The sequence below is a fragment of the Electrona antarctica genome (genome assembly GCF_951216825.1).
Source record: "Electrona antarctica genome assembly, chromosome: 6".
Classification (NCBI taxonomy): domain Eukaryota; kingdom Metazoa; phylum Chordata; class Actinopteri; order Myctophiformes; family Myctophidae; genus Electrona; species Electrona antarctica.
Window position 1 is genome coordinate 34951444 of NC_136811.1, and position 19070 is coordinate 34970513.

General features: G+C 43.7%; 1 protein-coding gene across 2 annotated transcripts in view; it reads right to left on the minus strand.

Annotated features, from left to right (window-relative positions):
- The window catches only part of znf385d (zinc finger protein 385D), a 59924-nt gene extending 41055 nt beyond the window's left edge, over positions 1-18869 (minus strand). The window contains exons 1-2 of one of the 2 annotated variants that reach the window (XM_079503180.1): positions 18732-18869; positions 6713-6855 (exon numbers count right to left, since the gene is read on the minus strand). In XM_079503180.1, the coding sequence (XP_079359306.1) occupies positions 6713-6832 (120 nt within the window). In that variant the 5' untranslated portion in view covers positions 6833-6855; positions 18732-18869. The remainder of the gene's footprint in view (positions 1-6712; positions 6856-18731) is intronic. The other variant, XM_079503179.1, reaches the window with a different exon arrangement.
- Between the last annotated feature and the right edge of the window lie 201 nt (positions 18870-19070).

A 19070-nucleotide genomic window follows, 5' to 3' on the forward strand; every position in this document is an offset into this window, starting at 1 on the left:
ATTCATGTAACAGTGTAAGTTAGGGTTACAGTATATACAGTACTGCCGGGGTATTCACACAGCATGCACGCAACACACGCATAGGGTTCTCACAATGCATTTCTTTCTGGGTTCTCAAAGTGCATTTTGTGCTCAAACACAAAGATTTATACATTTGTGCACAGTAATGAGCAGGATAATATCTGTCTATAGACATACTACATACATATGCTACCTACCAAAATTGAGATGTACTGTAGACCTATTGACAGTGCATAAACATAATTGCTTTGACATTAACTATCGTCAACGAGCACCAGCTGGACACGCACGCACGCACACGCACACGCACACGCACACACACACACACACACACACACCTTCCCTCTGCAGTGCGTCTAGTCTAGTTTAAAGTGACTGGAGTCTGTCTCATTTCTCTCTAAAAGCCCTTGATGGAATATGATTAAGCATTACTGTCATTATGGTAATCTCACTCTTCATATATCGCACACACCATACCTGTAACTTTCATTAGCCCTCCCCCAGGGGCCGCCAGTTGAATGCCCTGCAGTACTGTTTTATTTTATTTATTGTATCAGTGTGTTGGTTTATCACACCGGTCTGTCATCTTCTCCGTGGTTGTCTGCAAATTACACTTCCTGTCCTCCCATCTGCAACTACTACTATCTTCATCTACACAAAGAAAAGAAAAATGTGAAAAGAGCTTGCACCCGTGTTACACTCTTAACCTCCATAAACAGTGTGTCTCCATCACTGCTACTGTACAAAAAACTACAACAGCAATAATTAATGTAGGCTACAGACGAAACAATAATTAATCAAACTTAAGCATTTTGGCACAAAAGGTATATTCAGTGATTTCACTTAATTAAAATATCACTTTTTTTGTTTTGTTATGATAATCCTCCCTACTATAGAGTGTGCTGACCATATAAGGAGTTCCTCTCTGTCCCCAGTTAACCCCTGGGGTAAAAAAACATCCAATCAGGATAGAGAGGGGCCTTCCGCCAATCATGATCGAGCGGGGGCGGGCCTTTGATGTGCGTGCTGTTGGCCTGTTGCGTGTCCCCCCACTGTAGTGCGTGCATGTGCACATCTTGTTACCAGGGCAGACCGGGGGGTTTTCCAAATCACCCAAATCACTGAATGCTCCTTTAAATTGGCACAATGTACTAAGCCTGATATATTGATGTTCCTTGTTTATGTTAAATGTTCACACACCCGCACGCACGCACGCACGCACGCACGCACGCACGCACGCCAATCCTGCAGTTAAAACTGCAGATGAGCAATAAGTTACTCAAACAAGGACAGGGGGGGATGCTATCAGCACTCCTTTGCCAGGGAAGTTGGCACCCCCCCATAAAACATATTCTTCAGCTCTTCTATTATCTCTGCATTCCACTGAGAGCAGTGAGCAGTCTGCTGGCAGTTATCCAGAGGGAGTGAAATATTATCGTGGGACTGCACGTCAGGGGTCCAGGGGTTAAAAAGCCCCAGAGCTCCTTCTAAATGATAAGAACGGTGACATGGAGCATTAGACAGATACAGCGTACACACGCTCCTCTCTCTTCTCTGCCAGGTGTGAGTCGCTTTGAGGCAGCTGGCACCGCGGCGCTGGTCGCACTCTCGGAAGGCTTTGATCATTCTGCTCTGTTTGTTGCGGTTTTGCTCGCTCTCCCTTTGGGAATATACGGTTTATTAGGATGCATTATTAGACATTCACGGATCTGTGTAAATCAAAGACAGTGAGACACATGAGAACGTTTTACTTTTCTCTCTTGTCTTCTAAAACAGAGCACATGCGATATAAGCTATAATATCATTTGAAAGAGAGACAAAGAAAGGGCAGGGGGGGGCAGATGAAGTCGTGTTGCTTTCAATGCTCTGAGAAAAGGTACATTTCCATTATGGGTATTGACGTTACTGGGAGGGGGACATTGAATTAGGATGTGATGCTTGAGAGAATGCAGACTGAGCTGAGGTCCATGTGTCACTCCAGGTGCAGGACTACAAAGCAATTTTCCAGCGTGAAGATCAGCACACTGAATCGATAACTCACACTCCTGATTACTCTGTGAGTGGAAATAGAGTTTGTATTGTTTTTCCAAGACAAATGTTGGCTCGAGGCGAGATAGATGGTATTTTCTGGGTAAAAGACAGACCCCCCTTTAACTGAAAACCAGTTTTCCCCCCATTCTCTTTCATCATAGCCTATACCTCAAAAGCCACCTGCCCACACTGTGGGTCTTCTTTTCTTCCTTTCGCTGTCTCAATATCTGTTATCCAATTGATTCCACCCCTGCCAATACCCTGCCTGAAACCCATCAGCAAAACTCCCAAGACTTGTTGGCTGTTCCTAGCTGCTGACACCCAGCCTCAAATATTCTGGTGCCAGTCCAGGTTCCTTTCCTGACCTACAGCCTATGTAGTGAACTTGTGATATCCATATTGGTCCTGTTTTATGTCGCCGACCTCCAGAGCTGTCCATACTACGTTGCCGACCTCCAGAGCAGTCCCACTCCATGTTGCAAGCCTCCAGAATCTCAACAGTTTCAGGTCGAGAACTCAAACTAGTGAAAATAGCAGATCTACAAGCACACAACGCATCGCTTCACGACGCGTTGCAAGCTTGTTGATTGCCTATTTTCACTATTTCTTAATTATTTTTATTCATGGAATTTCTTGTGTTTGTTTATTTTTAAAATGTAAAAAAAAAGGAAAAAACGGTTTGACTCCAGATCATCCTCTAGAGTGGCTCTGCACGACTGTTCATCCTCCTGTCCATTCTCCAGAGCTGCTTCGCCTATACGTCATCAGCATCTAGGCTGTCATCCAGATCTGCTCCGCCCTTTCTGCCCCTGCTTCCTGGTCAACCTCCAGACCTGCACTGTTCTTCACATAGATAAAAAAGGCTAGATGGCCGTGCTGCTGGCCAATGTAGAGCGACGTCGCTACGTTGCGGCCATCTTACCGAGGGGCAGCATAACATTGTGTCTGTGGGGCATGTAGTTTTTAAATAACCATAACTTGCTCAATTTTCAACCGATTTTCAAACGGTTTGGTTTGTTATAAACGTCAGAGCCGTCCGCATACTTATATGCTTTTATATGACGTTCATAAAAAAATAACATTAAGCAGATAAGCGTTTTCTAATAAACCTGTTAAACGTTTGTAAATCTGTCAAGATTTGAGCGAGTTATGACTATTTTTGTTTGAGCTGCCATAGAACATACTGTACTGTGTAGCCCCTCAGCAAGATGGCCGCAGGGTGAACTACGTCAGAGACTCCGCCTTGAGCCATCTAGCCTTTATATATGTCTATGGTTCTTCAGACCTGCACTGCTCTTCAGTCCTGCATCCTGGTCACGTTCCAGATCACTTTTGCTTCTTTGCCCTGCCCACTGGCCATCCACATGAGGTGTCCTGCTCCTAACCCTAACCCTGCCCACTGGCCATCCACATGAGGTGTCCTGCTCCTAACCCTAACCCTGCCCACTGGCCATCCACATGAGGTGTCCTGCTCCTAACCCTAACCCTGCCCACTGGCCATCCACATGAGGTGTCCTGCTCCTAACCCTAACCCTGCCCACAGGCCATCCACATGAGGTGTCCTGCTCCTAACCCTAACCCTGCCCACTGGCCATCCACATGAGGTGTCCTGCTGTGTTCAAAAGTAGCACATGAGTGTTGCCCTAAACTAGTAACATACAATATGATTATGTCATTTTGCTGCTTTCATCACTGGTGTGAGACAAAGCACATATTTTGGATATTTTGAATGAGGCTGCATGAGGGATGTTTTAGCTGGCATTATATGCTACACAGTAACCTTGTAAGAGATACAAGAAGGGTGTGTTATTGGCTTGCTACTAATTTCATCTGACTCAAAGACACTACAAACAGTGCCTACATCTACAGACTCCATTGTCTGTTAAAAATCACACCCGTATGAAGTGAGGGGTGCTCTTATCATCGGACGTGCATCATCATGACGTAACATGTCTATTTGCTCAGACACATATGACGTAGATTCTCCATTCATTGTCAATGGGGATTTAATGTTTGTGTAAGACACTACACTAATAGCTGAATATAGCACCCCTCAAAAATACTTTAAGGCACATTTATATTTTCTATACAGTACTTCAAAGCAGCTTAGGGAAACAAAAAAGCATGCAAGTGGATATCATAAATAATCTACCACTCTGTCCTTGGGCTAAGGACATCCTGGTTGTGTCAGTTATTCAACACAGAACAGTGACCTGGTAAGACATATTCATATTGGATCCATAGGTGGTCAGGCATACAACATCGTTTTTTGAATGAAGATGGAAAAGGCATCAAATAATCTATATCTTGCCAGGACACTGTGAGCCTTTCTTGCTGTAAATGAATGGAAAAAATGTGAAGTCATCACCATCTATATGGTGATTTGGTATTTTGTGAAAAATAAAGCATAAAAGTTTACTGTTCCTGGGAGGCCCATAAATATATCTGACCTCATCTGTGCTGATAGAACGGTATCCCTTCACTATGAAAGCAGATGGAAAGTAACACAACCTGCAGCATGGAATCAAACAGAAATTCCATTTCTCAATTATGCAGAGAAAGCGAGGAGAAACATAATGTCATGATTATTAATAATCACAGAACTGCAGACTCTAATACACTCTGATTTAAGTGATACCGATGTGTGATACCATTCACCAGAACTTAAAAAAAAAAAAAAAAAACACCAAGCAAGCCAGCAGAGGTAACAGATTCAGCGTTACATGTTAACTCTGAATTTATAATTCATTGCGCACAACATGCACACGTCATGCATGCATTTTCCAGGTTCAAAAGAATTACAACAGGGTAAAACATGGCAGACTGCGATAAGAGTAATTACTGTGATATAAGCAACACAGCAGCAGCTAATACAATCAATGAATGTTGGGTGTATTAGGTTATGTCAATGTGCACTGACAGCTCTGTGTTGACTACAGTCTATACTTGCACACTGACACTGGCACACCCGTGGCTCGGACACACCCATTATTAATGTAATATAGCTGCAGTTGTGTTACTTACTAGACTGCCATGTTTTTAATCTGTTGTTGTTTTAAAACTGAATTGGAAAACAAACTACAAAGGGTTTCATGCCACATTAAAGATTCATTTAGACAATGTAATTGTCTAAATCAACTACATATTGGAGCATCAGACAAGAGCTGTGAATGCTACTCTTTTTTTCTTGTTAATTCCTTTATCCAACCCACATGCTGGAGTGGAGTGCGGGCCTTGGCTCGTATTCCTCAAAATCAAATTTATTAGAATCATAACAAAAGAGACATTGTAGGCATCATGGCAAAACAAAATGCAGAACAATAACAATGTGCATATTAGCTTTTATAGAGCTGCAGCTCACAGCTTTTACAATCACATCACCTTCTGCCAGCAATGAAAAGAAAACTTAAGCCGAAAGAAAGGGTTGCTAGAAAGATAGGTAGTGAGAGTAGGCTACAGCAAGACAGATGGGTTGAGAGAGCAAGGATAGCGAGAATTGAGAGAGGGCGAGAGCGAGCAAGAGAGAGGTGATTACTCCGCGTTAATCCAGTATCAGCTTTCCTTGATTTGGAGGCTTCCCAAAGTGCAGGACTTATTATCAGTGGAAAACTCTGTTAAATGCAGATTAGAGGGGTAAGGAGCGGGAGGCAGCGAGGTTGAACTTTCTCATGAAACTCATTGCCGAAACAATCTGGCTTCCAATGGGTTATCTGAGCCTTGCTCTCGCTGTAATGTCGCCACTTGTCTTGTGTGTGTGTGTGTGTGTGTGTGTGTGTGTGCGTGCGTGCGTGCGTGCGTGCGTGCGTGCGTGCGTGCGTGCGTGCGTGCGTGCGTGCGTGCGTGTGTTCGTGCAATCGTGTGTGTTTCTCTCTCATCCAGCTGTCTTCCATATTTTTGCTCCCTGGATTCCAGGAGACTAGATTGAGCCATCCCCGTAATTCATAAGCAAGATATTGAAGCTCTTTGGACTTTTATCTGTCACATGTTTTCCAGGAGTCATGATATTCTTTTTGACGACTTTGCTGATTTGGACCATGTGGGCCCACATATTACCTCGTAATTACTTTCTACTTAAAAAAAATCAATAGATCTATAACAGGGTATGGATGATTCCTGGTAAGTGCACATTGGGTGAGTGCTCTGCCTGCGCTCCATTTCAAAGGTAGTGCCTCACTGCTTGCAAATTCAATAAGGTCTATAGCGGCCATATGCTGCAGTTTATGGCATGCATTTGAAAACGTGAATCACCATCCTCCACACGAAGTGGTGTCTTTCTATATCCAGTGAAACACTGGAATGACGCGTGTAAGAAAAAAAATAATAATGAAACAATAGGTAAATAACTAACTAAACGAGCACAAAATTGATAACACAAAAAAGCATAATATATTTTGTTTGTTTGTAGGTAATTATCCTAGCCAATCTACAAGCTTACATGTAAGCTTGCAGATCGGCTGTTTTCTACTAATATTCGCCTATTATGCCCAGAATTGGGACAATAGGGTTCATGCCATTATTCCCCAAATAATCCCTGTGTCATCACACTCAATCAGTCACAATAGTGACCCTTTAGTATGACCTATAGGCCAGTTTCATAAGTTTTTTTAGTCAGTGGCCTGAACCGACCCTTAATGTCACATGACCTGCCAGTGGGACTCACCGCACTGAAGCCTGGAAAGAGACTGACTGCTGAGGCTGTATCCACAGGAAACGGGAGAAACTGCTTCATGCCCAGTGAGGTTTGGATGGCAGGCAGTGTGGGACGCAGCAGTGTAGGCATGAAGCCATTTTGACACGTGTTACCTGCAAAGAAGACAAAGATGCTGTTTGACAACTGGCAAAATCTGACAAGCAATCACTACCACAGTAAGCTCCCGTTTACTTTCTAATATGTTTGACATACAGTACGTATATATTCTGCTGTATGTTGTCCCGTTGCACCGTACATGAAGTCCTGCTGTACTTGTATCACGGGTTAATAGGTACCGTGTCAATACTAAGTACGTTTTGGACTTGTCGCCAAGACAAATGCCTGCACATTTATTGTACTACGTCGCAAAGAGTTTCTGAATTCAATGACTGCCAGCATGATGTCATTGGCTTCCAGCACTGTAAAATGAGTCACAGCCCGCACATCATGAAAATATCATCTGGCTAGCTCCTGCTTGCAATATGTTCAGGTTTTCAGTGGTCCTAAATTTGATCTCCTCTCTTAATCAAAATAAGACCTGCTTACTCTCATGTATAATGAGAGTAAGCTGTGAGTAAGCAGTGCTTTATGATATTTCTGAGTATAAGCTGTAGAGGCGTGCCCCTCAGTTGTACATTCATATTTGGCATTTTGCTCTAAAATGGCCCTCATGTACGTCTGTATATGTCACGCTGCTGAAATACACCCAACAAATGAATGTTGCATATATAGTATATACGTAGCCTACACTCTACTGGGCGTGATGAGAATCTGAATAACGTTTTTCAACATGATACACTTGCTCGTTAATGTTTTGTTTATCACCATCTTGCCTATAAGCCGATTCAACAGTGAGAGGAGTCTGTGATGCAAACCTCAAGGAAAAACAAAAGTAAATGGTTCACTTTTATTGTCATGTGAGTGAGCTGTGCCAGAAGAGCCCTTTACAAGCTGTGGATTGGAAACAGCACAGGACTGATTTCAACACATGGCGATCGAGAAAAGCAAAAAAAACAACAAAAAGAAAGCAAAGAAAAACCCTTGCAGTCTTCCAAAACATTAGAAATTAAAGAAGCTATTTCGTGAAGCCGTAATGAGAACCAGAGGGATGGATTTTTTTTTATCGCTGTACATTTAACGACAGTGGACGTCTGGGCCAGCATTGCTCTAAAAAGGGTTGGTTGATGCGATGTCAAACCACCGGCCTGAGACAAATAAAAATAAGGTTTGCCACGTTTCGGTCCCGAGGCGATGGTAAAGGGTAAATAAAAAGCATAAGTCGTAAAATGAGGGAGAGGGAGCAAGCCACAGTCGATCCACCCTCTCTCTTCCCTGCTCTCTTCTGTCTTTTAGCCTTCACCCGGCAGAGCGCTGCCATCTGTTGGAAAAAGAACACATGCCGTCTCTCATGTGGAGACACGTCCCGGTTCCCCTTTAACAGAGCATGTCCTTCTCCAGGCAGACATCATCCTAACTGCACAGTGTCTTTGACATGCCCTCCTGACGTCAGGCTATAAGTATGTTTCAGCACGGATGAGCCAAATCCACCAACGTGTACGGTATAGTCAAAACAACCATCTCAATCATCACGGAGGAAATGTGGGATTCTTTGTGTGCTGTACAGCGACAGTGTGCTCCGGGACGTTTTTGAGATGTGAATTTTGTTCAGTGCAAAAAATAAAAAAAACCCTAACCCTAACCCTAACCCCAAAAAGAAAAACTAAACATTTCAATATTTTGGAAATTGCTTAGTAAACAATATGTGATGAAATAAGATGTCACTGATGGAAGTCTGTGACTTTCCATGTAATCTCATGCAGAGTTTTTATTTTTGACTCATGAATGGGAAACGTGATAAGGTTTCTGATAGAATGTTCCATAAGTAGGCAAACATGAAATTGTTTGTGTGTATACGCACGCACGCACGCACGCACGCACGCACGCACGCACGCACGCACGCACGCACGCACGCACGCGCGCACGTGCACACGCACACACACACACACACACACACACACACACACACACACACACACACACACACACACACACACACTATTTCCTTCATTTGCACAATTTCATGTTTGCCTACTTGTGGCACATTCTATCACACCTTGTCACTTTTCCCCATTATATTACATATTTTCACATGATTTGAAAGTTTACAATCAGCAGTTTCTTTAAAACAGCATGCACGCATCCGCCTGGGTGACAGCAGACTGCTGGGCGAGCGCTGGTGCTTTGGCATGGGGGGTAAGATCTTAATTTTCAGGCCTGTTGAGAACTCTAGTTTTCGTCGGCTGCCGGGGGCTGCATGCACTAATAACTTTGGGGCAGGCCCGTCTACAGTTTAAATGGACAGGTATCAGTCAAAAGGGAGACATCGAAGAGGAAGGATGGATGGGGATCAACATATGGAATGTCAGAACAGGTCAGCTCCATATATGGACTGGAGATCTAAGGGTTTGAGGTCAGATAGAGTTGCTGGCCAATATTGATGACATCAGGGATCTCCATATATGGGCTTAATATTGATGACATCAGGGATTGATTTATTCATTTATTGAAAAATTAGGATCTAATTCACGCCAGCATTTTTTGTAAATTTGAGCTCTTATTTTGAAAAGCCGCCATTTCCGGTCCATGAGCAGTAGTCATAACCTAGGAAGCTACACGGAGCGGACAGGCCTTGTTTACCATCTGAAGCCAGACCGGAGCTCTGGAGAGCTCTACATCGTCCGATCTGTGCCGTCAAAGTAACGCTGTTTTGACCAAAATGCCATCTGGGACAAGGAATAGGAGATACAGGCGATTGAAAGAAATGGATAGAATGGATTCTTATGGCGACGACGATCTAAGATGGGCGATCCAGTGCTGTGCTAACAACACAGCTAGCTAACCGGCTAACGTGAGTAGCATTTTGGCTCAAGCAATCGAACGCGCTATAAAAGCTCAATTGCCGAAGGCCGTCGGCAATGGCGTTAAGCGGCAGTATCAAAATTAGGCTTCAATTGACTTTAATCGTCAGCAATGGCGCGCTAAGTGTTAAAGGATCATATTCTTTCAGCAGTTGTCACTGGAACAATATAGCAGGGCACAAAACATGTCCAAACACAAGGGGCAGATTCCAGCCTGCAACACAGGTTAGTGTTTCATTTTCAACTCTCTTAAGCCTGATCATCTGTCATCCGCAGCAAGCTTGAATTGGAAAATGAGCCTATGGCTACTAACCTTAACCCTTACCTAACCCTTACCTCTACCGTACCCCAGCACTGTATGTGTCTCCAGATGTGTTGTAAGACGTTGCATGTCATAGAAAGCTTAGGCTCTAGCACAGCACACAGGTACCCACAATCACCAACTCGTAGAAAATGTTAATATTTACATTGACTGTGGCTGGAAAAAAAGTAAATATTTGACTTTAAACCCCAATTTCTAAATTTTGACACACTTGACCAGCATGGATCCCAGGTGGGCTTGAAACTTCCCAGCTGGTACTGACATATACTGTAATGTGCAGGGGACAGAATTTGTCAGTATTTCTCTCACTGAAAGGTTAATGGGTCATAGTCATTAAAATGAATACTGTGCTACTGTGCTCAGCCTGAGAATTATGTGTAATTTATACACTGTCATACAACATGTCATGTGCGGAAAAAAGCAGATCTACAACCTCAAAGTGCATCGTATTGCGACATGTTGTGAGCTTGTAGATCGGCTATTCCCACCGCTCGATACCGGCACGCAATGCAGTAATAATATCAATTCATAATTAGTTAGCTCAGACCTATAGTAATGTGTACACTGTACATGTGTTCAGTCAGGTCTCATATTAATTCTGTGACATTTAATGACACCAAGTGACATTTCTGGATTTTTTATTGTCATCTCTTTTATCTACAATTGTGTCATTGTTTATGCAAAAAACGCATTCATCACAAAAGTCAAATCAATCAAATGCACTAGAAAAGGTTCACTATATGTGCAATGCCTCTTTTTGAGTCACAGCTTCTATAATACTGACTTTTTTTGTCTCCACCAGGCCGAAGGCATGGGGAGAGAGTATGTTTTCCACTCCGTCCGTCCGTGTGTGTGTGTGTGTGTGTGTGTGTGTGTGTGTGTCCGTCTGTGTACAGCTAATCTCCGGCACCGTTAACCCGGTCGATGCCAAATTTTGCACACACTCCCTGGATGCCAACGATGAACCTCTGCCCCAAATTTTCCAGAACGGCCTGCCATCGGTCTGCCATCAGGAGGCCGACTTTTGAAAAACACATTTGTTGATATTACTCCTCCAGATTCTGTCCAAAATCCCGCAAATCGTTACACACTATCTCTATAGTCATGTGTTCAAGACGGATCTGTCCGATATTTCCTATTCCATCCTAATTGGCTAACATTGGCTTTCAAAGTTTGCAGGATTGGCCCGTTTTGAACAAAAAGCCTCAAATCATGAACGCAGCGTGCAATTTACGTGAAATCTTTCACAGACTTCCCTACTAGGCTGAGGAATATATCCCACCCTTTTCACATTGGCCTGTTATAGTAGCTTGGCTAATAAGCCAGACTGTTATAGTGCCACCAACAGGTGGATTTTTGCAAAACACAAATCATCCAATTAGCCCTTCACTAAATCCCACCCCAAAAAGCGATTGTCCAATGCCAATCCAAATAGTTTAGCAACGGTTGCTATGCAGGTCAAGCTTTCTTCGCTGCTAACGTGCCTATTGGACAAGGATGGGTTGGGGAGGGACTTAGTGAAGGGCTAATTGCCATCCAAGGCGTAAGAAGAAATGGCACCCTTTTCACATTGGACTATTATAGTGCCACCAGGAGGCCACAACCTGACCTGCCCTGGTGGAGACCTGTGCCCCGAGGGGCTAGTTTACATTATTATGTATTGGAAAGGCACGTTTTCTTCTCATTTCTATTGTTTTTAGATTTTGGTGTACAACAGAGTTGAGTTATGATCATTTAGGCTGCTATTGGCATTAAAAATGTCTTCTTAAATTAGATGAGATCATGAGACTGCTACCTCTGAAATAACCATGTCCAACACACCACATCTGATTGAAACGTTTCGCCACTGTCCCAGAAGCACCCATTGCAAAATCCTGAGTGTCAATTTTAAATGGACACTCAGGATTCAGCGTGTGCCCTTACCACCATGTCCCCCTTAACGCCCTTCCTGAAAAATTCACTCATCTGAACTCAAGCATTTTTAACCCTGCGGCAGTGGGTTGAGAGGGAGGGGGAGAGAGGGAGAGTAAAAATGATGTCTGGAGGAGACTGATGTTAATAATTAATCATCTTCCGTTACTCCCCTCCACTACTGGCCCTCTCTCTCTGTCCTGATCTTGGCCCCCGCTAAAGCGATAAGATCTGTCCAAAGATTCCACACAGACGGCGAAACTGTTGTCGCGGAATGGAGTCGTGCACCGCACCAGACCTCCCCATTTCACTCGGCAAATATAAATCCAATTATTAGATAAGTGCAAGTTCAACTGAATGTCAAAACCATTTCTTATGCTGATGGCGATTCAGATGTGTATATACGCCCGTTGCATTTACGGAGAATTCACTGATTGTGTTCCATGACATTCAATATGAGATGAGATCAATTATTGCCTTCAAACAAAGAGAACAAAACTAATTCGCCCCAGTTGGAATAAACAATTTGTGTGCAAATGTTTTTTATAATACATACAGCACTTCTAATTAACATTTCAGGTATTTGACTCCCATTTTTATTTATTTATTATTATTATTTTTAATTCAGGTCCACAATGCTCATGGCTGCATGACAAAGAGGCTGCTTTTAGCTCTTCTGGTCAACCTGTTCTTCCACACCCCACTGGTCTCACAGACAGACAAGTGTAGCTCTCACTGTTGTCATGATTTTTTGTAGTGTAGCCCCTAATAAACACAGACGTCTCTGAATTTGATCCAACAATCACTTCCCCTTGAGCTCTGTAATCTGAGGTTAACCAAAGAGATGTTTAGTGTGCTGTTAAACTCTGACCGCGCTAGGCCCGACACACCAAATACATTTGCTGCAGGCATCACATTCAAAAGACACTAATGGCTTGTATGATTGCAATGTGCACTTAGGACAGTTTAGTCCCGCTGTGTAATTGTTCTTTTACTGCCCTGTTTGATCTGTCTAGGTTGCTTTAACACGGGACAGTTCTTTTGATCTATTTTGTTTTTTGTTAAGTTTTCAGTTGTATTCTTTATATGTCATTTTAAAGAGGTCACATTCTCAGGGGTACATGTGTTAGTGATGTCACCCCAAATAAAACAGATTGCCAATTTAAACAAAAACACACTTTGGTAAAATCTTTTCACCATCACTCACATCATACAATGTCGTTAATGTTTTTTTCCTTTGTTAATATTCCAGCTTTTCCGTGCACTAGATTCAAGAGTCCATATGTGCTGTAATGATGCCGATGCACAGTGCAATGGAGAATGAGAGAGCACTTCCATATAAGCTAAATGAATGTCAGCAGGTGGAGAAATTGGCCCATTCCCAAAGTTATGCTTTATCCACATGCCTTGTGATTATTTTACTACACAAGATGTATACACACCAGCAATTTATCCCACAAACTGTTAATTATGACAGATGAGATTTTTAACACATTCACACTTTTCTGTAGCACCACACCAGACAAACACTGGCAATAGACACCTTATTCATTAATAATGCTTCATCCAGTCTCTCCATAGGAAGAGGATGTCCCTCTCACTCTTATAAGCCTCAACCTCTAACTTCACACACATCACTTTAAGCCCTAGCATATACATAAAAAAAACTCTTCCATTTAACAAATCGCCCCCTCCTTTATAACTTCAGATCCCTGTGTAATTATTACTCCGATCCAGCCATGTGAGGAGCTCCTGAAGAGGAGTCACTGGCGCATTAAGTCAGCTTAAGCCTTCTCCTCTCCTCAATAAAACTAATGGAAGGAGACCCTTTTTTTCTCTCTTTGATTTCTACACAGAATATCAAGTGGCTCTTAAGACAGACCCTTTGCTAACTCCACTGCTCTTTAAATTCCTTCACTATAAACACTTTGGACAGTCTATAAAACGACCACAATGAAATCTGAAGCCTGGACTTTCGACCCCTGCCACATGGGATTTGATCGAATAAAATAGAATGTTTTATTTTTGGTGGCAGAGGGGATCGAGACACCTGGTGAGGGGGGTTCATTCAACAAGGCTGGGTCTCCAGAATGTCTAACTTCATGCTGTTTTCCATTAATAGCAGTCAGCTCCATTGTGCATCTTGCATGTTGTAGAGCACACAACACACACTGAGTCACTTTCAATACACATGCTTTTAGAAAAAAGATATCTGGATGCATGACAAACAAGCAAACAAGCTCTGCACAATGAACATACACACCCCCTGCACACAGGTATCACTGCACACTGCGCGCACACACACACACACACACACACACACACACACACACACACACACACACACACACACACACACACACACACACACACACACACTCACCAAAATACATGCTGCTCTGCATAGCTCCTCAGGCATGGGGGTCTGTAGCTCCGCTTTGATGCCCTGCCAGTGTGTGTGTGTCCATGGACAGAAGCCTTGGCATGTCTCATATACACTCCTTGGGGTTGTTTGTGTGTGTATGTGTGTGCGCGCATACGCGCGTGTACGCTTGCCTGTGCGTGCGTGTGCGTGTGATAAACGGGAGTTCAAGAGTGCCGTCAGCAGCCAGTCTGCATGCTGCAACTGTGCGCGTTTGTCTGTGCACCACTGTGACTCTCTTTCCCTCTCTATCTCTATCCCGCTTTCTCTCTTCCCACTGGTCCTGCCTTGCCTCTCTCCCCTCCCCTCCTCCTTAACCCTCCCCTCCCTCCGTCTCCCCTCGCTGGCTGGCCCCCTTCCTTCATACACTGGCTCTTCTCTCAGCTCAATGTGCTTCTCTTCTCTCTGAGGTGTCTATCTACATTTTCCAGCAACAGCGTCTTCTCAAATGCAATGTGCTTCCTCTGTGTGTGTGTGTGTGTGTGTGGGTGTGTGTGTGTGTGTGTGTGTGTGTGTGTGTGTGTGTGTGTGTGTGTCTCCCTTTCTCTCTGTCTGTCTGTCTATCTCTCTTTGACTCTCTCACACACTTTTTTCTCCAGTTTGTTTTATGTCAAGCGCTCTTCTTTCTGCCCTTGCTGTCTTGCATTTGATCCCCCTCCCATCTCTCTGTATCTCGCTTGCCGTTTTCTTTAGCTTTTTTCCTTCTGACTGTTCCTCTGCTCCCACATGCCTCTCATATCTTTCTCATTTGCGCTCGCTATCTAAACGTCTTCTCTTCTCCTGCACTTTCTGTCAGATGTCTCTTGCTCATTCTCCACTCACTGTTCTTTCTTTAATCTTGTTATATATCTCTTACTGTTTTGTCTTCTCGCTCCTCTCTCTCTCTGTATAAGCTGTCTCTTTCTGTTAAATCGCTCTTTTTCCATTTTCTCCTAATCTCTCTTTTTGCGCCTATTTCTCTTTTTTTCCCTCACTGTGGTCACTCTCTGTTCATTGCTTTTTAATCTGTTTTCATTTTTCTTTTTTCATCTCTTCCCCTCTCTCTCTCTCTCTCTCCCTCTCTTTAACTCGCTTGCCTTCTCTCTCTCTCTCTCTCTCTCTCTCTCTCTCTCTCTCTCTCTCTCTCTCTCTCTCTCTCTCTCTCTCTCTCTCTTTAACTCACTTGCCTTCTCTCTCTCTCCCCTCTCTCTCTTTCTCTCTGGCTGTAATCGGACTCTCTGGGAGCAGGACTGATATGAGAGTTGTACTGCTTTGCTGCCGTAGTCATGAGACCTGCTTCAGTGCTTCAGTCTTCTCAATTTGTGGCCTCCTTCCTCCGGAACACACACGCACAGTCGCACAGTCGCACGCACACACGCACAGTCGCACACACACACACACACACACACACACACACACACACACACACACACACACACACACACACACACACACACACACACACACACACACACACACACACACACACACACACACACACACACACACACACACACACACACACACACACACACACACACACACACACACACACACACACACACACACACACACACACACACACACACACACACACACACACACACACACACACACACACACACACACACACACACACACACACACACACACACACACACACCCCAGAGGAGTACTTAAACAAGCAGCACACTCACGTCTAAACACAGTCGCCTTGGATGTTAATCCGGTCAGTCTCTACCTGGTATTCCTAAATATAACTCAACACTACATTTATTTCTAACCTGATTCTCAGTAAAACAAATACAAGAATACAAGAACCGCCCCAGCGAGTTGTTCGGCGTGCAGTTGGCGGGAATAAATGAGGGCGAGCGTTTTTAAGGCGAGCCTTCCAGTTACCGTAATAGACCACAGTGCTTAAAGTATACACTGTATGTGTATTTGTGCATGTATGTATGTATGTATATGTATGACTGTGATGATGTGTGCACATTATTTGCCTATACAGAACGCACCTGTAATGCAGCATGTGTTTCTTTGTAGCGATGTTTGTAAGCTATGGTAGTCGCTGGTACAGTGCTAAACAAGCCTGCACATCACTGCTCACCAGTGATGTAAAGTAACTAAGTACACTTAAATGTAGTTACTGTAAGTACAATTTTGAGGTAGTTTTACTTTACTTGAGTATTTCCAATTTCCAGTACTTTTACTTCTATACTGCACTACATCTCAGAGGCAAATATTGTACTTTTACTCCACTAAATGTATTTGTTACTTTTTGTTACTTTATATTAAAAAAATAGCAAGCTCACAATTGTGAGCTTGTAGATCTATTTTCAAAAGATTTTTATTTTGAAAACTTGAAATGAGACTTCACAATTGAGTACTCAATTACATTTTTAATTCCAGACTTTTACTTGTAACAGAGTATTTCTATATTGCAGTATTGATACTTTTACTCAAGTAAAAATTGGGAGTACTTTTTCCACCACTGCTGCTTGCACACCACTGACTGCATTTATACTTGGTTACACACATGGTGTCACGCACTGAATATAGCAGAGTAGAGCTGCTATTTTTGGTGCGTGACACTGGTGTTGATGGAGGTGTGAAGGACTCTGCAGAACCAAGTGAAACCTGCAGTCTGCAGGTTTCACTTGGTTGCACGAGCATAATATGTTTGTGTTTGAGTTAATTGTGCACATGTTGTGTCCACGTGGGTGTGTATGGAATGTATGGGTGTGCGAGTGTGTATGTGCGTGCATGCATGTGTCTGTACTGTATGTGTGCACATGCCTGTGTTTTACCTGCACATCCTTTTGGCTCACTGTAATGCCACTGAAGGTCAGACAACATTGACTGCCGCTGAGCCCTGGCCACTCCTATCGACTACAAATGAGACACTCCTGATCAAAGCAATGTCTGTCACATGCACACATGTCATGCACACATACACACCCTGAGATAGGCCAGCTGGTTGGTGACATCATAACTGTCTCCTCGGGACGAAAAGAAAAAAGGGAAAAAAACAAGAAATCAATGTAGGCTACTCGAGTGCTGCGATTTCTCTCTCCCACCACCCCCTTCAGGCTTCTCTGCAGCAGGCATTTTGCTCTGCACAGATGTTTTCAATTAATCCTGAATTCCCATTCCCCGTCTCAGTCATAGCCTCCCCAACCCCACTCTCTCACCCCCCCCCCCCCCCCCCCCCTCACAATCACATTCAGGTTTATTGTATAGCAGAAACGGCAATGGTCTCTCACTCTCTCTCTGTCCCCATCTCTCTTCTGTCCTCCCTCACTCACTTCTCCTTCAACAAATCCTCTGCCAGCGTCGGCTAGCTGCGGCGAATGTGTTTTTTAACCTTGACTCACAGGTGTCGCCGGTGGCAGAACGAACGGGGCATTATTTGTCACCATAAATAGTGGTTAAGCAGTCCCGGCAGCCCTGCAGGAGGAGCCCCACTGCGGCCACATGCGAGTGCAGCCCAGGATACTTCATTAATCTTGCTGTCACTTCCATGACGCTTTTCATTAGTTATAGGGCTATCTGATCAACAGGCAGACTGCTGGCTTTTCAGAGCCTTTTAGTGGCTATCTGAGAGGAAGAGAGAAGCCGAGGGGGGGAGTCAAAGAGGAGTGGGATGGACAGAAGGAATTAAAATGGGGAAACAAGGGAAGAGCAAGAGAGGGAGGGGAGGGGAGGGGAGGGGGTGTAAGGGGCAAAAAAAGCCATGGCGTCCTGACCTTAAACACACAAACACACACAAGAAGCGACAGTGCTTAATGCTCTCTCTATGGCACCGTGGAACAACGGCTCGTGTCACCTTCAGTGCAGCCACGCACAGCCTGCCCCTGCAAGCCCAAATCGGCGAGGAGAACCGATGTGTGCCTACATTATGACACACAAATTAAATAAGTGAATAATTCATCAGACGACTGCCCTTCAGGCATGTAATTCATGCATCTGTCATTTGTTATAATTCGTATTTGTTATGCTAGGAATTGTTCATTTTTTGCCAAGGCCAAAATATTCTCATAACCAGATGCCAGACATGAATATGTATGTATGTTGTCCATATTGACAGGCCAAGGGAATGTTGTGTTGTAATTCCTTGCAACATCTATTAGCACTTGCCTCTTGAGAGTTCAGAGCTGAAATGTCATGACAACGGCAAAGGAAATAAAAGAATGGGTTGCAAGTGTTTCGTTTGGATTTTCCCTGGATTCAAGCGCAGATTATGAGTCATGAGAAATGTCATGATTTATGAATGCAGTGGAAACGTGACAGAAAGCACTGGCCCATGTTGACTCAACCACAAATATTCTATGTAAACCAAGTAGTAGTACTGATATCCAAAGACCGTTATGGAGGGATTATGAAATTCAGCGTTACATAAAAATTCACCATGTCAAATGTGGCTTGTGTGTAACCCACCTACATGTGCGAGGACAGAGCTGTGGCCGGATTCCCTCCCGCTCTGCCTGCTGGGACTAAAGCTTGGTTTCCTCGTGTTTCCTCACCATGTGTTTTACATCATCTGCTGAATGGAGTACAGGCGGTCGGGAGATACCAATCATACCTGTAGGGTAAAAGTTTAGCTTAGCTTAGCTTAGAAAATCTCTCTCACCAGTTTAAAGTGCTGTGAAACCCCTTTTCCACAGAGATGGTCTGTACACCCCCCCCCCCCCCCCCCCCCCCCCCCCCAATCATACAATATTCATACAATATATAATTACTGGTGTTTCAGCCAAGTAAGTTATACAGCAACAGCAG